Below are 23,013 nucleotides of genomic sequence, written 5' to 3' on the forward strand. Positions count from 1 at the left end.
TTGCTTGTTAAATCTGAGATTGAATTGAGTACATTTTTTAATCGATTGAGCAGTTTCCTAAATGATGTTCACGAGCTGATTAATTTTTTTTCTTCAGTTGCTTCGTGGTCATTTTGACTTTTATGACTAGACAATATACGATTAATTTTACAGCTTATCATTTACTAGACAAATTAATGAATTTTATTATTTATACATTAAATTGTAGCTATTCAATTGACTAGGATAAAAAGGTAGGTGCAGTTATTACAAAATAATAATTATTGGAATAATAACAAAGGTATATCAACAGTATTAATTATTAAATTATTATAATTACGTGCTCTCTGTGAAAATTGACTCGACTCTTATTAAAAGATTTTATTTTTTATTCAACATGCACGATTACGATATTAAAACGTCTTTTATCGTTTTATACCTATTAATTAGGACTTCAACTGACGAGAAATTAATTATTAATTCACGTAGAGATGAAACGTGATAACAATACAATTTTTTCAAACAATTATGGCCATTAGAATTCTCTCTTTCTTTTTTTTTATTTTTTATTTCCACTGGAAATTCATCGACAGAAATTCCGTGGACGATTGAAACGCGCCAGGATCGTGTAATCTCTCCTGTACAATCACTTCCCCTTGGCAACTGTCGGTGCTGCACTGTCGATCTCACTGGAGCTGTTTCCAGGTCTCGGTGGACTTCGTGATGAGGAACGACTGGGCTCCTGGGTGGGACTGGCTCTGCAGGTGGCGTGATGCCCACCAGTTTCCCAGTCTCGATGTTGGCAGAATGAGCCACAGTATCTGGCTATCCCACACCCTCCGCAGGTCTCCAGGGCCGGTCTTCCACAGTTCCAACAGCTCTGGGGAATCAATCGAAGAAAGGACTTTTTTCTGAAAAATTCTACATCTTCGGGCCGCAAATTGAATGGAGTACTCACGGATCCCATGACATTCAGAGTCACCCCCTCCTTCTCGTCCTCGGTGGAGCTGGCGGCCTTGGAGATCGTCTCGGAGGTGCTCTGACCCCCGAGTCGGAGGAAGGACCCCTGTCTCATGGAGCTGTGACCTCGTTGGGCTAGTGGAATGTCCAGGAGATGCTGAACCCTCATTCTCTCGCTCGCCCGGGACTCTGCCACTGCAGCAGCCACTGCTCGTTGTACCTCCACCATTGCAGTACGTTTGACTTCTTGTACTGCTTCTTCTGATCGAAAGAAATCAGGTGAATTGTCAGTAATTTTTTTGGAAGAATTATTTGGAGAAATACAAGAGAAAATTAATTAGTCGTTTTTAATTAAACGTTTTTTTAGAAGGAGATGTTGATGTTTTTATGTTCGTAATTACTGAGAATGTTCACTTGAGTTCGTAATTAGAATGATCATACAATTTACTGCATTAAATTAATAATCATAATTATCACATGATGGAGATCATTTTAATTAATTAATAACATAATTTTAATGGTAGTGAAGTATTGCCGACTGATATAAATGTAGAAATCTACTCTCTTCACCGAGTCAGACCGATGGAAACAGTAGAATTCCTGCATTATCGACCTGTGGCATGACTGGGGCTTCCCATGGTTTCCTTTAGTATATGGGCTGAGCACTTTCAGACTGAACGCAGAGTACAAATTAGCAATCAGTGTTTTGTTCGACAGTTTGATGATAGCCAAGTACTAAATAGTAACTTATTGTTTATTTACGGCTCCCAAGCTCGAAGTACACTGCTACTTAGTACTTAGAACAACAATAAGTGCCTTGCAGTTGATATTTGGTACTTAAAAGTACCCTAAGTAGTGACCATGTAACTTACCATCAGAATAAAAATTTCAATCCCATTATTTTCTCGGGCGAAATGATTGTTTTGAAGCCCATAAAAATTGCTAAACTCTGGTTAAGGTCATTATTAAGGGCACAAGGATTTATTTTCTGAAAAATAAATCCCTTAGACCCTCGAAACCTCAGAAAACAATGGAATTGAAAATTGTCCGCTGATGGTACCTCACAGGGCCTCTTGAAATAAAAAATTCTCAAACTTTTCAAACATTAAATATTTCTGCCAAAAAAAATTGTGAAAACTCACCAGCTCTTCGCTTCACCTCCGTAACCACCCGATCCTCAGTGGCTCTAATAGTCTGCGCCACAATTTCTCCAGACAAACGTTTCAAATTGCCATCACGATCTCCACTAGACGACTCGATCTGTGCACCATTTGTCCCCGAAAGATTGTTACCATTGCTGGTACCATTCTGGGTACAAACCAATCCGGAAGCAGGTGTTGCACCAGCTGGACTGGGACATCCGCGTCTCTGGAGTATCACCAGAGCTCGTTTTGTCTTCTCTACCATACCGAGAATACAATTGAGCATAACGTGAATATTCTTCCATTCGTCATCTAAACTCGAGCCATTTTGCATTTGTCCGGGTGCGTGATTAATCTGCTGTTGCTGTTGTTGTTGTTGTTGTTGTTGGGGGTGATGGGGAGCGCCGAACGACGACAGCTGATTGATCTGGATGAGATTTGGGGGGACGTGGGGGTGATGGGAGTGACCCTGAATTGTTGTGCTTGAGGAGTGGAGTGGATGGTACCAGCAGTAGGGGTCCGACTGCTGTTGGGCCGACGGGTGGTGGTGACTACCCCAGATATTTGAGGAACGCTTTCCGTAGAGGGGAGAATCCTCACTGCCGTTCTCGTAATACCTTCATTGATCCCACGTTTTCATTAGTTTAAATATTTTATTTATTCTATGTATAACCTACTCGGGGTTTTTACAGTGTATTTGCGGTATCATGGGCCGACCTCCTCTCCAACCGTGTCGCATTTGCCCTAGGAGTCGTACACCAGGTACAGACTCTCCTGGTGACCAAGGGAAATAATAGTTCTTAATGTTCGAACCCGCGCGCCATCGGTCATTAGTCCAAATGTTAGTTAAATATTTTTTTCCATAATTATTCGTCAAAAATTTGATTTTGATTTCATTTTTGAGATTAAAGAAGAAAAGGGCGAATGGAACGGTCTCTTAGTCTTTAACAAGGAAAATTTTCTTTTCTATTCTCTATTAGAAAACGAAAGAAAATTGTAGAAAATATGGAGAGGAGATATCTTTGAATCCAACTTTTTAATTAACTTAGAAATGAATAATTTTGTCAAATTATAATACCAGCACAATTGTACTCCCCGAAATGATTATTTTTCACCCGCTAATTGAGCCAAAAAATATATGAAAATTTGGTCGGACCGGAGGCACACTTTGCGGCTTTTGGGTTCGTGTAGCCGCAGGTGTGTTACGTTCGTTCAATATCATGAGTTATCGCTGGTGATCGGATAAAAGTTCACTCCCAGCCTCTTCACCCCACACGGAGAAAAAAATATATTTTCCAAATATCCATTTACCTCAGAGACGTATTTATTTAATGAATTCCATTAATAATTATTTAGTTTTTCTAAAATTCTGGGTTTCTTGGGGGGAGAATTTCGATGAATTATTCAATGCTCATAATTACTGCAGTTCACTCAACGTTATAATTAACAGGTTCATGTCCTGGAACAATATAATTCACGCCATTCAAATCTGATCGGAATCGTCAGGGAATTACCCGAATTTCAGAAATGAAAAAAAAAAAAAAATTCCTGAAGTAAATGGATATTTGGCAGAAATAATTTGTTTTTCAGCACAATATCACCGAAAAACCGCGAATCGAATGCTTGAAGAAATAACTGAAAATACAACTCACGGTGTGTCAGAGGCCCGACGTTTCGTTGCCAAATTTGTGGCGGTACCGTAATGATGAAGTGAACTACTGTGCGATATGGAACTAACACTCGACGTTGTGCCGGATCGTAAGCTGTAGTTTGCTGCTGTTGATGATGTGCCATTGGTGCTGTGGTCACCGAAGAGTTCAGCTGTGTCACTGCTCGGAGGTAGATTCACTGTCTCCAAAATCGCTGATTCGTTCGCCCGAAGATATTGCATGCAAGTCTGTAATTAAACGAAAGTTCCACAATTTTACCAATAAATACTTGGGACCAAAACGACTGAAAAAAAAAATTAATTACCACACCGTATAATTAAAAATTGTGGAATCTAAAATGTAATCAGTCCTCGAATACCTCAGCCAGGTACAGGTAGCACACCATGATGATATTCAAGAAAATCCAGACAATGAAACCCGTCAACGATTGCTAATTACTCGGATAATTGGAAAAGTGTCGGTAAGAAAAAAAAATTTGACGGTGAGAGGGGACTTTTAACACTCCCCCATTACAATCAGTTTCATTTTTAATATTCGCCCTGGAGTTTCTTTATCGAGCTACTCCCTTTTTTCTCGCCTTCATGGCTTTCTCAACTCAACTTTTTTTCCCTCAACAAACGCCAAGTCGCTCTGGCAGCAATACGATTTATCGTTGCTAATTCAATTCTAGAACTCTCTGTTTTCTTTGAAATCCCCTTCCATCCGCGAATCGGACCGTAATTAACCAGTATCCGACCGATAAATTGTATTTTCGTTGATTAATGGTTGCCGTTATGGTATTTATGAAATTTTGTTGTTGAGACAGTTGATCGAGGAACTCGGTGAGGGGGATGGGGGGAGGGAGAGTAACTAGGAAAATGCAAATTGATACTATTAATTTGCAATTCGTTATAGTGAGAGTTGGCGTTTCGTTTCCTTACTTCAACGCGACAGATGGCAACGTCTTAGGTGAAGGGGTGTACATGCATATAACCCAGAAATTCATCTAGTAGATATATATATATATATATATAATATTATATAATTATTTGTAACCGATAGGAGATATGCTATTCAACCCCGATTTTTTAAATATGTATATGTATATATATTTTTCTGTTTAATAGTGTTTATGTTATTTACAAAAGATATGTACATATTTGCATATATGAAATCATATGGGTAAATAGGGCTAGGGCTAATCACTACCACCTAAATGCCTCTCTCGAAGGCATTCCCGCAAACAATGCAAACAATGTAAATACGATAGACTGAAGAAACAATCGATATTGTAAATAAATCGTGTAGAGTTGGGTATTTGAAATGAACACAATTTATTTAAAAAGAAGTGTTTTTTTAAATTGGTCGAAAATGGTTAAAGGCTACTTAAGAGCTCTCTAGTCAAATTAGTACTTGCGGGTGTTCCTTCATTCTATTTGTTAACAGCGTATCGTAGTTTTTATTATAAAAAAATAAATAGAAGAAATAAATGTTCTAGTCTATAATTGGGAGAATTAGTTAGTCTAAAAAATGCAGAGCGCAGGGGCAACACCTTTCTCGCCCCGCTATTATCGTCAGTGCTACTAATTACTCGATAATTTATTTATTTACTGGAAAATATTTTGAAAATTCCGCTAAACATTTTTTATTCAATTTTGTATTCAGGCGATTTATAGTTTCTGACGGTTCTATTCTACAACAGCGGTTATTTCATCAATATACATATATATATATATATATGTATGTATGTATATATATATATTCGAATTCAGCATCTCGCGCGTTCATCCATCTTCAAGGCGAACAGACGGATTTTCTACTGTGTGTGCCGTGTGCTCGCGGCACTGGCTGTGCACAGGGGGTACACCTCCACTCTGGGAAATTAAAACAAGCTGCCAGCCGGTCGGCCATGCTCTGTTGATTTTGCTTCAGTTCTCTTATACTATATACCCCCTTCTCCTCTCGCATACTCTATGTGGCATTTGGGATTGCCTTCTACATCATCTATGACTGAAATTCCTCGACTCCCGATAAAATAATCTTTAAAATGCCAGTGAAAGAGCCACACACTCGTCACAATAATTTAGTCGGAGAAAAATCGATATCCAAAATAATAATATAGGAAACCCCTCAATAATTTAAATTAGATGAATCTCTTACGTCTTCGATCTCCGAAAATTCAAAGTAAACTCCTGAAACTGGCGCGTCCCCGATAAAACCAAATGAAACCCCTCCACTAGATAAAGATAAACCCACCCCAAATGAAGAAGCTCATGGTCAGTCACGGAATACAAATACCAGATAATCCCGAGCGGTGTCCCCGTGACCACTGGAATTCACCCCCATCCGAACACCGATATTCCCCGAAGAGTCTCAATCGAATTTTCCATAACCATTTTAGATATAACTTCCTATCGTCAAACATCCATTTTTCTCTTAATGTTGATCTTCAAAAATGATAAATCTACATGTACTGCCCTGGTAGGAGATGACGAACCGCCAACAGTGGGCCGAGGCTCGGCCAGTATTGGCCGACACTGGGCCAGTATTGCCCGATTGTCGGCCAGTTCTCATCTCCTACGTGGGTGGTGTCAAACTTCGACCTAAGTTACATTAATCTTGATCCAAGCTTGGACCAACGTTGAAACAAAGGTAAATCCCAGCCTGAGATTTCAGGCTATCGTTTGGCAGAAGAAAAAACCATGACATGATTTTTTTTTTTGAAAGGTACGATCTCGTTCCCTTTAACGTATCTTGCGCGTACTCCTTCCCGCACCCCTCTACCCTCTCTCCGCCCCCCCCCACCCCCCGCGGTGGCTCTCGAGCCGGATATCCGGGCCGTGTGCGAGAGGACGCAGATGTTCGAGGATTGGCGCTCGTTTAAAACCGCTAGTCGAATTCGAATAGCGCGGTACACCCCCCCCCCTCCACCTCTCGTTGCCATCCCCCTTCAACCCCCCCCCCCGACATCACCTCTGGCGCACACCCGTGTGCTGGCAACGAATGTTGAGAATAAAATTTCTATATTCTCACGTGTATTGCACATGTGTGAGTTGTATTTACGCGCCATTTTCACGCTGCACCACGCGCCCTGCAACAATCGCTTACTGTGATTTATCACCGTACTCGTCGGTCTAATAAACCAAACGGCTTGTAGAAGAGGTATGGGGTGGAAGTGCCTTCGTATATCCCCCGGTGTTATGGGACACCATTACTCGTTGGGAATATATATTACCCAACAACTGTCTACTTTCAATGACAAAATTTTCCAATTACCTGTTGTCATCGATTAATTAAAATAACCGGGGTAGGATGACCAGAGCGTCGTGATGGAGGGGTAACAGGGTGGGTGGGAGGCTAGGGTATAGGGTGGAGTGATGAGAAGGGGCGTTTCTTGAGGGAGTTTTTAGTTTTTATCTCGGTGAAGAAAATATTGAAGTGAAATTATGGGGGTTTTCTGAAAATTCTGAGTGAAATGTTCGGTGGGAGGAAATTTTACTGACATTTACGGACAATTTACGAAATTTAAATAAAATTATGTAATATAATATGGGTCACGAGGGTTTAAAGGTATAATTGACATTTAAATTAATAATACTATTCTCATATGAAAAATAAAAGAAGAGAATAATAGATCGCTGATGTTGAAAAAAAAATCCATTCGGATAATATTTTTCGTGGATTAACCGCAGTAACTGACTTAATTTATTAAAAAATCTAATTATCCACTTGTGTTAAGCGTGATAAGAGATGGGTGTTTTCTTTAATGCGAGACCACCGAGATTTTATGGTCGGAAATAACGAAATTACCACAGCAGTTTTGGGCTTTATGTATTATGTAGAAGACAAGTTCGTGCTGGTACCAGTAATTTTGGTTTGTAGTGGTGGTTCTTAGATTTATAGCCCATGCTGGGTGTTTCTAATAAACAATGCAGAGCCTTATGGGTTAACCTGCGGTGTAATTATTGTTGTGAGATGAGAACATTGGAAAAAAAATCTGGCTGATAATGAAACGATATTATTCGTCAGGAATTTTTTTCCTCAGCAATTATTTCAGTCGTGCGATTAGGGAATGTCTCATGCTCACCTGATTATTAGCTCTAGCTGCTGCATTCAGGTTTCGCCTGAGGGAGGGGAGGGTGTGCCTGAGATATGGGAGAACGAAATCGCGGAGGGGAAAATTCGTGGCTTCTTGGAGGGCCGAGTGAAATTCTTCAGCTGTCATTGCTCCACTCTGGAAAAGCAAAAATACAGAATTATTAATTTTCCATTATCTGATTGGATCCAGAGCTAGTGATTTGTCCTCCACGTTGACTCAATTTTTTTTGTTCTCGGGGTCTTACTAACGGCTCAAGAGAATTATTTATTAATTTCTTGCTTACTTAATTAACGAATTCCTTAATTATTTGTCAGGCATTAATTCCTCGATCACATTTTACCTTTTATTGCATTGAACTATTGACATGTTTTCATTTCAATAAATTCAAGATATTTTTCACATATTTTCGAAAATCTACACTTTTTTGTTCGTTCGATTTTGGATGGATTTTGAAGGAGTCAAGAGAATCACAAATGTGGAAATTCGATGGCTTGATATCCATTAGATTTGAGTTTTTTTCTTTCTTCAGAACCACGAGCCCCCTTCCCCAAGGAGATATAGCCATGTGATTTGCTCCCCCAGCCTGTGAGGCGCCTGATGGCTGACCCAGACTGTCATGAACGCACGTGTGTCTACATATTCTCAAAGAGGCACTTTGTTTCGCCAACAAAATGCGGCGAAGTGCCGTGTCTTCAGCTGTGTTCAATAAAAAATCTGCTTCCCTTCGCTATTCGATTCTACAGATTGAATTTTCATACTCGTGATCTCATGACCTTTCGAAATATTTTTTACTTTCCAAAATCTTAATGTTCTAGTACCCCCCAATTGTGGATGAATTGTTCAAACAATAGCTGACAAGGGCCATAAAGGACGGGATAAAAATTCAAACCCCGATTGCAAAATCAATAATTTTTTACTTTGAAAAGTTAAATTGTCGTGAATTCTCTGGGCGAAAAAGTTTTTTCTATTTTTTAATTTCAAATTTAAGGGTCGCCCTTATCTGCATATTATCAAAGGCACTTTATTTCTCCAACAAAATGCGACCAAGTGCCGTTTCTTCAATTCTGTCCAATAAAAAAATCGTCTTTAAAACATTTTGTCATGTGTCAAAATTTTAATATTTCCAATTTTAGATGAATTCGTAAAAGGTCACGAGAGTCATTGGTCTCTCGACTGTGAGAATTCAACAACCGATTATGTAACAGTCATGATCGATGATTTGACAATCGATAATCGATTAGTGAAGAAGCAACGGCAACACCGGCATCAACGTCGCGGCGCTAGTTGTGAAAAATTCGCATTCGCTGGAATTTGAACTCATCACCTTCCGCACATTGGGCCAGTGCCTATCCACTTCGGCCACCGACGCCGGAGTCTCAAGGGTTTCGGTCGTGTTCAATAAAAAATCTTGTCCCCTTCGCCATTCGATTTTTCGTGAATAATTTTTCACCTAAAAATTTCAAGACGGATCTTACCAAGAGGCCAAACACGAAGCACCTCACTGTATCACCAGTCTCCGTTGATATATTATTAGCGAACTGCACCAGAGTGCCGAGGAGCCTCTTGAGCTTAGCGTGACCCGCGAAAACGCTGGAAATACACCTGAGACCACCACCATTCAGAACTACTCCATTGGTGGTGGTGGTGGTCGTTTCGGTCGATAGTTGCGGTGGTGCAGATGGTGGTTCCTCGTGTTTTCCAATGCCTGGCTCGTCCTCCGGTTTGATTGAGTGCGACGAAACGGGACTATCATTTCCCGAGGAGCTGGCGGATAATTGTCGGGAAAATTCTGAATGGCCGTTGATAGCGGACGTGTGAGAGATTTTGGACTTTTGACATTGCGGAGATGAACGATTCTCCTTCGTTGAGTGATTGTTACCTCTGTCATCGCGAGATGGGGCCGACACTGCGCCTGCAATCAATATTCCGATGATTCTAAATCAGTTTTGTCTGCTGACCGGTTTCGGGGGAATATCTGGAAATCTAGGGCGAATGGCAAAATTTTGATAATGACCTTTTTTGTAGGGGTAATTAAGGGCTACAATAAAGGTTATTATAATGATTTCGATATTTCTCTTCAATTCGTAGATATCGCGGAAAAACTCGAGACAGATATATTCTCGTTTCAGATTATCCAGTTAATATTTGTATATATCACAATGGGAATATTTTTTATAATTTTCAATTAAAATTTTTTAGTTTTATGGCAAGGAAAAAATTCTCTCGTCGAGGCTTAACAACTAATTGTTTATCAATAATCCCGAAGAATAAAAAATGACCGTGACCCACGCATTGATTCACACATGTCTTTATTCATCGCGCGTGAAATATTTCTCGTCTACCCCCAATCCCTCGTCCACCCCTTCCCCCTTAACCAACACAATTCCATCCGGTGGATAACATGCAATTACGGCTCGTGTCATCCACCTTGTCTTGTTCACTATTCTCTCCACCATACAGTGCGCGTTATCGTCAGTGCAGAAATGCCGCCGGCTTCAGTGATATCTACTGGTATAATGCACATCAGCAAAAATTGGTCTGGAAAATACCGATAGGAGAAAAACAATATTTTCCCGATAAAAATATTGAAAATGAAAAATAGAGATAAATAATATTTCGCTGATAAGATTATTGAAAATGAACAATAGGGTAAATTAATACTTTGACGATACAAATATCGAAAATTCTGTGTAGAATTAGAATTGGGAGAACAAATTTCCACTTTAACGCAGTTGGGAATCGAACTCGGGCCGCCCGGTATCGCGCCGAGAGATTAAATCACAAAAAGAAAGTCCTCACGCCTGGTTCAAGCTTATTGCCAGTCTTGGAAGCTGGGCCCAGTCTTAACGCTATGTTGGGCCTCACCCTGAGGCCAACCTGAACTTCCCAAGATTAATCCAACGTTTCACTCCCAGCATATTCCACGCTGGCTCAAGCTAGGGCGCCAGTCTAGAAACAGGTATGGCTTGCCTTGGTCCAAGCCTGGTCCAGCCTTGGTCCAAGGACGCGGTTCAAGGACTTTTCCACCGCAAAATTACCCGGGATGTTCTCGGTAATTTTCACCCCCCCCCCTATTTAATACCAACAATTATTTGATTTCAATCAAGGAAAATGGCGTTTCGTCCACAAAAATTCCAATGACAAAACGCGGAAAAGGGAAAAAATGGGAGCAAGCGGTACAAAGTGAAACGAAACACAGGAGAGGATCGATAAGTCGCACGTGCTCTCGCACGGGCACAACGGCGACTCTCTGTGAGAGGAAGTAAGTACGATGGTGGGACTCAGCTGTCGCCTCCTAATTGCTGGGACAATGCAACAGATGGCTTTGATCGCAATTCCTTCCCACCACCCACCCTCCCTTTCTTCCAATTTATCCATCTCTCCTTTTTCACCTCTTGTTCCCAGTATAAACCTGCTAATTCGTTTGACAAGGTGAAGGAGCAAAACTTTGGACTCTTTGGCGAACACTCTTTTATAATAATAGAGAATTTCCCAGAAATTACTTATTCAACTTATTTCAATTTTCTCGGACAAGTTTTGAGAAGCTCCCTTTGTTGGGACCAATTTTCTCTGTCTATTACCTGTAATTCTGAATGGTCCCTATCGTGTCCTTAATTTTATTATGAAATAATAGAAAATATTGAGTGAATGTCCCCGACAAAAATCAAATTCTTTATTCAAGAACTTTTCGATTTTTGCAGGAACCAGCCAATAGAATTTCAAATTTCCCTACAAATTAAAAAAAAAATTATTAAAAGAACTATCACCCGACAATATCATAAAATCAACGACGACTCATTTTTGTATGACAATGAAAGCTGTGTTCAAATATCGAAAACCCTTCATTAAAAAATCGTCAATTTCATTCTATCGCTCAAGTGTCGTTCATTCACCTGATTTAATACGAACCTGCACTTTATCGCCCGGAGGCAGCCGAGCTAAGCTGACATCTTTAAAACACGCGGGCGATCGAGCTAGCGGTGAATGGTGAGGGGGGCGGGGAGGGGGTACTGTCTACAGCAGTCATGCATGCACGCCCGCTATAGGCCTTCAACCTGGTATATCCAAGCGCGACGCATTCCACACGGGAGTTGGGGGCCAAAGGGTGAAGGCTGAAGAGGTGGGGGGGGGGAGGCTCAAGGAGGTGGGGGAGCTCGAGTAAGTGGGGGTGAAGGGGATCGAGGAGGGGGAAGGGGTGCTGTGCAGTATCGTGAAATAGGTAGTAGTCAGTGGCTCGAGGATATCCTGGATATGATATCAGCCGTGAGCCAGGGATTCTGGGTGGGAAGTGTTGGACGTGCCTTATCGCGTCTGGACCAGGCAGTCAGGCAGCAGCGCAATACACGGGCGCGCGAAAGGGGGCCAAATGTTGCAACTAAACACTTCTCCCCCCCCCCCTCCCCCTTTACTCACCCCCAACGTCCCCCTCGCATATGCCTGACAGACTGCTTCGTTGCCTTTAGTTTGCGTATACATAATACCCTCTCGCCACTACATCCCCTTCATTTCACTTTAATCTCAGCGTTTGGATTGCGGATAGTACCGTCGTCTTTAGGGGCACAGGGTACATGGAGAGAAATTTTTGGTGAAAATTAATCTTTCTGGTTGGTCATGATGGATTTTGGAAATTTTTAGCGGGTGTAAATGATATCGGTTGGATTATGAGGGAGAAAGGGAGGAAGATGGTGTGCTTTAAGGGATGAGAATTATTGTTAAGAGCTTGGAATTATTAAATTATTGTGATGGTTTTGAATTTCTCATCGCTGAGAAATCAGAAGTGTGTTTGATCCCTTCATGGTATTTAGGATTTTAAAAGTCGAGGGAAATTCCGGTTTCGCGATGTGATAAGGATTTCGAGAAATGACTCGACTTGAAGAATAACTGCAGTCATTTTTGGCTAAAATGATGGAAAAATGAGAAGGGAACAGTAAATTTAATGATTGGTTTCGAAAAATTTATAGCACTGTCACGTTTTTTTCCTGAACTCGTAAAACTTACAGAGTTTTAAGCAAAAAGTACGTTAGAGAACGTAAAAATTACTCAATTTGTCGTAAATTTAACGTGACCAGAACCGCACTTTTTATGGTTCTAAACACTTAACCGCAACAGGCGTGAGCACTCATCGCTAGTATATTGTACTGACGATCGACAGAGTGACAATCACAAAGCTCTGGCCTATGGGAAAGATCTTCGTGAGGTCGTGAGTTCGGTTCTCAGTCGGATACGATAAAAACAGTATAATCAACTTCACGGAACTGATTCGTAAATTTTCCTACTCGTGCAGCGCCTTTCCCGATTTCCCCTTTGGCCTCACATTTACATTTCAAACAGTAATTTTTATGGAACTTTTTACGTACTTTTTCCTGAATTTTTCCTCCGCGTAGAAATTATTGTATACTAACGACAATATGAGAATGGTTCGGGCTCCGTAACCACTCGCTCTCGAATTTAGGTACGAGTCGAGTTCCCTCACTCCCCCAACTCACGACCATTCTCATAGTGTCTCGCCTCTATGTATACTGACAGAATAAAATGTGCTAACCAAACCTAAAATTGTTATTAAAATTTAAATAAAAATTGCTGTGCGGAAGAGTAAAATTTCGGTTAAGCCACATGTTATTTATCGTCATCAAGGCTTTAGCTATCATCGCTCATCTAAAGTCTAAAATTTTTTTGGAAAATTTACAGACATTTCTAGTTTTTTATCTGAATGTCAAATAAAAACCTACAATCCAGACATTTCCCAAATTAAATGTCTCTTCGCTCGCGTTTCGCGTATTCCCTTTCAAACCCTAACTTTAACATTTGATTCCAGTTATTTTTACTTTAAAACATATCGATTTCTCGTTGTAAAAATCATCGAAACCCGTAGAAAACTCAGTCAAAATGTTTACTAACGCCTACCTAAACATCCTGAGACAGCTAGCGAGATGATTGCCGGATTGATCATTGGCCGATCCAGCGACGCTTGAAATCGTACGTCAGTTTACACGTGGAATACACTTCATGCCGGCGCCCGTATACCCCAATGTCGGGGCACACGATTCTTCCTCAAATCGCCTACATTTATACTGGATCTGGTTATCTGTCCCCCGAAGCCCGCAGGTTCCATTTACCAAAGTCCCTCGCCCTCCCCCTCCCCACCCCTCCCCGCCCCTCACCCCTCCTCCATCATAATATTCTCATTCACTCCTTATCACCCGCAAGCGGCTCCACTCGATTGCATCCAAAAAAATCCCTGCACATTCGCGTGGAAAAAAGTTCCTTTGCAATATTATTTAGAAATTATTTGTTAAATCTTCGGAAGATCACCGTGATGATTAAGAAATATTCCTCATAAGATTCTAAGGATTCATAAAGACTCTTCACATCTTTAAACAAAAATCTTCCGAAGGTTTCCAAAGGATCTTCTGAAAATTTCCCGAAAATTTTCGATAGAGAAAAATTATTTGATGCTGATGAATAAACAAAAATATGGAGTGAGGAAAATTGGACAGTCCATAAGTCAATATTACGGAATATTACTGAAATTAAATTCCCACTTACCCTTACTTTTGACATCCAAATCGACAGGCTCAACGCTATTGTGTAGGGAACTAGTGGATGATGGGACTTGGCAAATGACACTTGAATTTTGGTGAGTACTTGTTGGAGAAGTTGCCTCGTTCGTTGATGAGTTTGAGCCTGTTGATGGTAGATGATTGGAAAGGTTGGCTACGCTGTTTGAGTTTGTTGTTGAAGTTGTTGTGATTGTGTTTGTACTTCCACCAACCACTGGTACAGCCATTGTCGTTGTTACTTGACTTTCTACCGGTGAATTTTCCGGCTGATAATTGCATTCTTTCGTCTCTTCTTTTACCTTGACCTTGTGCTGAATTGTGATTGATGGAGCCGATCCCTCGGCTTTCATAATCGTTATTTTCACTCCTAAACAAAACAATTAACGAACTCATTTAATTAATCTGTTAATTAGCCTGTGGCATTTAGGTCTCTCAGAGAAAAAAATGCAAATTGAGGGGAGAAGTGGAAGATTAAAAAAATCTTCCAAAGATTCTTCTGAAGATCTACCGTAGACAGACACTCCAAACATTTTCTGATAAAAAATCCCTTAAAGATCTTCTGTTCTCCAAAAATTCGGGGAAAGATTATTCATTTCCTTCGTTTTTCTCTCAATTAAATTCTTGTCATTTAATGCAAAAATTCAGGACATCTAGTGTAACAAATTGCAAAAGAAATTTTCATAGAGTGGGCAGTGAAATGTGGTATTTCATCTATTTCTATTGAATATAGAAAATAAGTTTCTAAGGGGGAAAAATATCATTAAAAATGCAACGAAACTGTCACGAGCCACCTAGACCCTCACCCTTATCCCCATCCCCATCAGTTCCTTTATTTCATGTAATCGCTTAGCGTTGTACCTTTTCAATTACCAAGCTTAAGATTTAAAAAGTGTACTGAGAGCTGTGTCGACAGCGGCTATGTCACGACACTTTTTTATAGTTAATTCTCAGACAAGAAATTGAATTTTCAAACGAGTTTCTCTTCAACCAGAGAAATTACTAATTTATTCTCCATTTTTCTGTATTTTCTTAGACAGGTGATCACTGAGAGTGTGGGAGGGGTAGGTAGGGAGAGAGAAATTTAATAAAAATTACCAGAAGAATTCTCGTCAATGTTTGATTGTTTTTTAATTTTTTTTTTGGTTAAAAAAGTATGTACAGCTGACGTGGTAATTATTTTAATTCAGGACAGCCTGGGGATAAATTATTCATTTTAAAATGCATAATTTTATTCCCAATGTCTTTTAAATCGTTGAAAAAATAAAAAATCGGGGGATCGAGAGAGGAAAATGTGTAAAAATAAAAATTACTCTGCCAACATCTGGCGGACTTGTGTTTCACGTCATCCTCACGTAGGCGATACGTTTTATTCGTTCCGGACCACTGTCCAACACATGGATTAATTTGTACAGCTGAGAATTGCAATTGATTGTCATCCAAAAATCTAGGAAAGAATATTTACAATATAATTATTATTACTATGCAATTATTATCATATTACTAATAATAATTGCATTATAATTCTTCGAATAATTTTATCTTGTTTCATTCCATTTTATTTAAATTTCGTTCTATCTCATGTCGTAAATGTCAGCTATTTATTCTATTCATTCTATTAAAAGATAGATTTACATCTTATTTATGGGGATTAAAAAAATATCTAGATATCGGTTTTTAAACTCCAGAAAAATAAAAAAATCTTTTTTATTGATCTTTATCCCTCGTAAACCAATTTTTCTGCCAAATAACTTCCAGAAATTCTGAGAAGAATCACCGAAAAATCTTCGAAAGCTCTCGCTAGTGATCCAAAAAGATCCTTTGGAAGATTAAATATCTGATCATTAAACAAAAAATTATTTTTAAGAATTACCCTTTTTTTAAATTCCGGAAAATGATCGTTTCTACGTTAAAACTCGCCATTAAATTCTGTTACATGATGAACAATCGATTCTCCCATTAACCCCAATTATTTCTAAATTTTCTCATTTGTTAAATATTCCCTCCGCATCCAAAAACTCCTTTACTCAACAAAAAATCCCCAAATTCGATTCCACCCCACGCTCCAAAATCATTAAACACCATCCGTCCAAGTAATTCTTCCCCTTCAAGTTCCCCTCATTTGAATAAATTTCTTCCCTCCAATAACAAAGCCCGGAGCGTAAACCCCTGCAGTAGTGAAACTCGTGGGACAGTCAGCCCCGGCGTCCGACTACTTACAGGTGTTATCCCCTCCCAGTGAGGTAAGTAGAGCGTCGCGTCTTCCTCACCAGAACGAGATTCGACAGTCGATAGACAGATTCGTGAGAAAAGCCCCAGACGTCAGAGAAAAAAAAATGGCGAGCGAAAAAAAATCAGGGAGAGCCGGTGGATGAAGGGGAGAAATAAAAAAATTCAGAGAGGAATAATAATAATCGCAGATCGATACACCGCTTGCCGGATGGGAATTAACAATTGGATCAAGGATGGGCCAAAAATATAGATTTATATATTTAAACATTTTGCTTAAAATAATGATTTTGTTTTTGACAAAAAAATCGACCATCGATTCTGTTTCTAGACTGGTGTCACAGCTTGGGCCTAGCGTGGCATATGCTGGGCCCAAGGATGAGGCCCAACATAGGCCCACCAGTCTAAACCCTGATATCAACCAGGCCTTACAATTAAATGGATTGAAAATCAAAATTAACACACATTTATTCCATTTTCCATTTATTCAATTGTTATAAAAATCTGCTGTCATACACTTAAACATAATATATAAAAAACTTTTCTGCGAACCGTTCGAAATGTTCAGATCATGTCTATTTAATTAATCAACCATTAACATAAGACAACTATGGATTATCTAAATAAAAACAATAAATAATCGACTCCAATAAATTTCCATAATTATATCACTCCATTGGCCCGACCATTGGCTAACGCCAGAGCCCCTCTAAAAGCCTCCAAAACTGGCAAGAAGCTTGAACCAGGCTCACTGCCAGCCTTCAGCGTGACCTATCGAAACAACGTTGGCCCTATACTGGCATCACCATTGGTTGAAGCCAGGCCCACCCTACCAAACGTCATCCTTGGCAGTTGAGAGTCAGCCAAGCTCAGCCCCGTTGTCAATGCTTGGCCCTTCCTGCCAGGGAATCGCCGACAAAAAAAATAGAACAAAAAATAAAAAAAAAAAATAGACCAGAACCGAGAAATGGAAGAGGCTTATGTTTATACATATGTCCCGCACATGGTGTACGTTTGGTGATCGCACACAGTCACCATCTCACACACAAGGTAAAAGGCTTTTAGTGTGCGTGCGCGCACAGTGGCACTAGTGAAATTTCCAATATTAGAACGACCAGTGGAGAGACAGGCCAGATGTCTACCGCGACTTGTGCCCATGAGACTAACGTTTGCCGCGGTTTTCATTACAAAAATGTCACGCACAGCCTCGTCGTTGTGTGCCTCGGACGTAACTCGTATAGATATATACAGTACTGTGAAGAGGGGATGGGCCATTGGGTTATGGTTAAAAACGTCTTTTGCCGAACATTCGACGTGTCTATCTTGTCCAGTTGGGGTACAGCGATACAAACGAATGAAGGGAAGTGACAGGGAAAATTAAGTGTCAGAGGGAGACTTTGATCTCGTGAACTGAGTAAATAACTCCACAGTCGCTTTTTGGGGGAAAGGGTTTTTTAATGATTGAGGGAATTGGTGAGGTGAACAGATTTTTAATCAAGGGTTTGAGATTTGAAGAAGGGAATGATGGTTTTTAGGGAAAAAATGGTGGACTAGAGGGGTGTGTGGGAAATAGGGGTTCATTTGAGGTTGGTGAGGTTAATGATAGGATCGCGGTGGTATTTAGTGATTAGACGGGGTGGGGGGAGAAGCGAGCGGGGGTGAGGCCCCTCTGGAGTTGGTGGGTAGAGGGAGGAGGCCCCTCCTGGGCTCGCTAGAGGAGCGAGATATTCTTTAAAGACATTCTGACCCAAAAAATGATGAGAGTCTCTAAAATTTATGAATTCTGTTTTCCAAAATTGCATTTACCTCCTCAGTAATGAAGGCCCCCGGTTGCTGAATGATTTTTTCCCAGATAATTAATGATCAAGGCATTTTTTAGATGTTGAAATTGACCCCCTCAATCCAAATAAATGGACCACCCCCAAATCCAAATTCAATTTGATTAATCAAATGTTCATAATCATCGGAATTTAAATGAGCTTTTAATCACGAAAATTAGTGGAATGTCAATCGCGTTAGTCCCGGTCTCTGTTATTGACAGTTTATGTGCGTTTAATTTCCACGTGTCCCATGTCAACGTCATATCCACTGTACCCAGCATAAACTTTCCAAAACTAATTGGATTATACACCAAAAATTTACCACTGAAACAGCGGAAAAACTTTCCATTAACTTTGAAATTAAACTCTCCATCTCAATAAAAGACACGGAAAAATTCATTTTCAAGTTGGTGAGAAGTTTTTATTCTCGATATTCAACAGGAACATGTCATCAAAAGAAGTGAATAAGAAAAAGACAACTGGTAAGTAGGAGATGAGCGGGACGGAGGAGTTTCCGGACGAAAGAGATCGAGAATCCGGGAGAACTCTTGATGCTCTTTGAACGTGGGGGAAACTGCCCGCCACACCTGACTGACTCGACGGACGCATATATGGCAAGTTCAAATCGTATATATACCCCCTTGAACAGCCAGGGGGTATTTTAGAGTCCCGCGTGAGAGGGAAAGATTAATAATACAGCGAAGCCAATGCCAGAGGCCCTTCTGCCGCTTCTCTTCTGTTGCCAACAGTTAATCGATAATATATATGTATATATGTGTGTATATGTATATTTATATATTATCGCGGATGTAACATGTATTCTTCCATTTCCGAGGTCATTTCGCGAGGCCCAAATTAACGAATTGAATTAAAATTATGTTTGATTGGCAGGTCCATTCAGTCGCGAATTAGGTGATGGAGTTTTCAGAGAAAATCTGCGAATCCAACGAACGTAGCGAAATTTTCGTTCTGACCTTTATTATTGAGGGGTGTAAGAGCTATAAAAAAGGTTATAACAAAAAATTTGCTATCTCGTACAGATTTCGAGATATTAATTGAAAACTGAGTGAACTGCGAAAGTGGATATTATGAATTTCAGTTGAAAAATTTGGAATTTTTTATTTAATTAGTTCATCGCTCTGAGTTTTGTGTATTTTGTTATTGGAAAGTCAGTCAACATTCGGAGTGTTGAAGTTGAATATAATGTTCATTTCAGACCATATAATAATGATAATAATTTTAAAAATGAGAAATTCAATCAGTAAAACTGAAAATTGAAGTTCATGTGAGTTATTATTTTCAAAAAATCACTGGAAGTCCAGGTCGACCCTTATTCTAACGACAAATTGATCGATTCGATCGAACATAAATACCCAATCAATACGAAACGTAGGGAATATAGTAGTCTGTGTACATTCCGAAGAAATGGAGATTGACGAGTTTGAGGCCGACGATTATTGGAGGGAATATCGTGCGAAAGTATGCAGCTGACGGTTTTCCTGGTTGCAGTGGTGGCCCCTCAATTCCTTTTCAACCCCTCCCCGAGGTTCTTCTTACTCAAGAAAACTTTGAGCATATACCCTCGGGACAGGGATCCTCCCTCCACCGGCACCCCCTCGGCGGGTAGGAATTGCCAAGCATTGACAACAGGGCGAAGCTTAGTTGCATCGTAACTGACAAACCTGGTATTTCCTAGGATGGGCCTGGCTTCAACCGATGGTGATGCCAACCTAGGGCCAACGTTATTTCGATAGGTCACACCGTAGCCCGGTAGTGAGACTGGTTCAAGCTTCTTGCCAGGCTTGCCAGGAACTTTGTAGAAATGGCTCTGGCTTCAGCCAATGGTCATATCATCATTTTTATTTAAAAAATCAACAATTATCTTATGTTAATGGTTGATTAATTAAATGGACATCCCCTGAACATTTCGAATGGTTCCCACATTAGTTTTTTAGATATTATGTTTAAGTGTTTGATAGCAGATTTTTATAATAATATTATAAATGAAAAACAGAATAAATATGTGCTAATTTCGATTTTTAGTCTATTGAATTCCACGGTCTGGTTGACGTCAGGCTTTGGCTTTGATTAGTGGGCCTCATCCTTGGGCCAGGCGCAACTTCCCGAACTAATGGTACAAGCTTGATCCAATTATTAATTTCTACCTGGGGTATTATCCCACTTTTAAATGAATATTTTTCAATAAAAGAATGAAGAGAAAAATTTTAAAAATCTCTTGTTTAAAAAAAAAAAATTCTATCTTAATATTTCACTGGCACTCCCCACCCCCATAATAAAACCCAAAACTGCAACTACTGGATCGACCCGCCTACTACCCCATTTTAAACCGTGATTTTCCATAGAAACGAGAAGAGAAAACATCAAAAGAAATTCCTAGTGTAAAAAAAACAAAATTCTCTCTGAATCAATTCTTTGAAACACCCCCACCCCAGCATAAAATCCAAAACTACATCCACTGGATCGATTCACGTATTATCCCGCTGAAATTCTGGAATTCACCGGAAGTGACAGGTTTCTCCGGGTATGTTATTTTGGAATGAATGCGCTGTGCGGAACCACGACGCACTGAGTATATAGAACCCATGACGGCTCAATGTTGGGGCCTGTCACGTGCACACCTACGTTTTGCTTATCCCCTCTCATTTAGTCGCTGACACTCTTCAATAATATTCAATCAACAGTCGAGAAAACAGGTGACAACAAAATTCAATGGTATTATAACGAATAAATAATTATCACCGGTGACAGAATAATAAATTTAAAATATTTCCAATTTTTTCTTGAGGAGTCAATATTTTTCCAATAAATTATCAATATTTTTTCTGGTATCAACTTGCAGCCGAGAGATTAATGTTTTTTGATGTTGTTATCGGAATAATCTCCAGCAGAAAAGATTTATTTTAGCAAATTTGGAAAATTGGAGTCAATTTGCTGGATTTGGTCCAGTGAAAGACGACAATATAATATTCATTAAGCGATTAATATTGATTAATTATTATATAATTGATCAAATCCTTCGGTTCTCACTATTTTATCCAACAAATAAATAAATAACAAATATAAAAATAAAAAATTTTCTTGAGAAACGTCGGTTCTTCAAAATTCGCTGACAATTTTTCTCTTAAAATAATTAACACTTTTGAAAATTAAAAAACATTGATAGTCATCTCAACATCATCCTTTAGTGATTGATCTGCTTGGATTCATCAAAATATCAGCAAAACACAGTCGCTAATTTGTTTTAAAAATTTGGAAAATTCATCTTCTACCAGAGTTTCTCCAACAATTAAATTTTTATATTTCACTGATTTATTTAACATTAAATTATTATCTGTCCTAATATTTATCGAATCATTTTCAATCACAAAAATCCCGAATGCAATAAAATAAAACGTTACTCCAAAGCCAAAAAAACAATTTAACAAATTTCCCTGTTATTAACCTTTAAATAAATAAATTCTCAGGACTTACTTTTATTCGATCCTCTGAATTCCTCAAAATTCGTAGAAAATTAAACAATCTACGCGATTGGTATTCCGCGATATTATTGTTCCCGCACACCTGTCAAAATTCATCACACATTCTTCACTACTCCATTGTTTAAACAATCCAACGATCTACCCCGCGTCTTCACAACTTTATTAACGTTACTGTAGCCCTCGAACGGCTGAATTATCAATGTTTGATCGATGAATAGTGTCTGAAAAATTGTGTACCGATCTAATTTCATCAATTGCACGGAAGGTAAATAGAACGTGCGGTGTAAACGACAGCCGGCCGCCGACTGAATAAACCGAACTCGAGGGAAGACGATGTGTGTCTGCCCCGACGGCGCACGTCGCACCAGGGGGGTAGAGAGCTTCTGACGCCCCCTCCCCCACTTGGTTTTTTTTATTATTTAAAGTGTTGAAATCTGCACATAAGATTTCTTTCAACATCTCAACGGAGATCTTTTCATTCCTCATTACCTGTGTGTCAATTGTAACTTATCTTGTAAAATATATGTTAAGGTTTTACTAAAAGTGTCGCGAGCTTTTCCATTCAAATTTGGTTTAACAATTTTACTTGTTTTGTTCTATTCATTTTTTATCTGTGATCCTGCAGATACACTTGCCAATATCAAATTAACATTAAGACAAGTCTGTAATTTCAGGATATGTATTATAATATGTATTATATAAGGAGCTAGAGGGAAGGGGAACAAGATGTAAAAACCCGAGAGGGTGTCTTTAGGATCAATAAATAAATAAAAATTTCGTGTTAGTGTCATCTACGTCAACTCCAATTCTGCCAAAAAGACATTTAATTAACTACATAAAGAAACCCTTGGCATCAAGTATTTATTCGCAAATATCATTTTCTAGAGGTCAGAGTTACAGAATTTACAGCTCTGTGGAATTTTAAAATTGAATGTGATATTCCAGCGAATATAACACATGTTCGCTTAAATATTATTATTATTATTATTATTTTTGTTCCATTACCGCGAATCTTTCGGTTTCACCAGATGATTTCCCTTGTTTTTCCAGTCACCGATCTTGCAACTTCCACAGTCCC

At 39.4% G+C, this 23,013-nt stretch overlaps 1 protein-coding gene across 3 annotated transcripts; it reads right to left on the reverse strand.

Moving 5' to 3' along the window:
• Positions 1 to 17: 17 nt before the first annotated feature.
• On the reverse strand, positions 18 to 22,307 carry LOC135161465 (protein CBFA2T1). Of its 3 annotated transcripts, none has more exons than XM_064119054.1 (8): positions 21,928 to 22,307; positions 14,376 to 14,756; positions 9,305 to 9,741; positions 7,818 to 7,964; positions 3,734 to 3,978; positions 2,082 to 2,698; positions 938 to 1,197; positions 18 to 859 (listed from the first exon to the last, which is right to left on the reverse strand). In XM_064119054.1, the coding sequence occupies exons 2-8, from the start codon at positions 14,737 to 14,739 to the stop codon at positions 626 to 628; spliced, it is 2,304 nt and encodes a 767-aa protein (XP_063975124.1). In that variant the 5' UTR covers positions 14,740 to 14,756; positions 21,928 to 22,307; the 3' UTR covers positions 18 to 625. The 3 variants fall into 3 exon arrangements, with proteins under 3 accessions (XP_063975124.1, XP_063975123.1, XP_063975125.1); XM_064119053.1 differs by having other exon boundaries at positions 22 to 859; positions 938 to 1,200; positions 21,928 to 22,303; XM_064119055.1 differs by lacking the exons at positions 14,376 to 14,756; positions 21,928 to 22,307 and adding an exon at positions 13,734 to 13,852 and having other exon boundaries at positions 22 to 859; positions 938 to 1,200.
• Between the last annotated feature and the right edge of the window lie 706 nt (positions 22,308 to 23,013).

This window comes from Diachasmimorpha longicaudata, chromosome 4, assembly GCF_034640455.1.
Source record: "Diachasmimorpha longicaudata isolate KC_UGA_2023 chromosome 4, iyDiaLong2, whole genome shotgun sequence".
Taxonomy (NCBI): Eukaryota; Metazoa; Arthropoda; class Insecta; order Hymenoptera; family Braconidae; genus Diachasmimorpha; species Diachasmimorpha longicaudata.

Coding starts and splice junctions, on each gene's coding strand:
- LOC135161465 (XM_064119053.1), bottom strand. CDS start 14,739: ATGAAAGCCGAGGGATCGGCTCCATCAATCACAATTCAGCACAAGGTC. Junction 9,742..14,375: donor TTTGGATGTCAAAAGTAAGG/GTAAGTGGGAAT, acceptor TATTGATTGCAG/GCGCAGTGTCGGCCCCATCT. Junction 2,699..3,733: donor CGTCGGGCCTCTGACACACC/GTGAGTTGTATT, acceptor GGATCAATGAAG/GTATTACGAGAACGGCAGTG.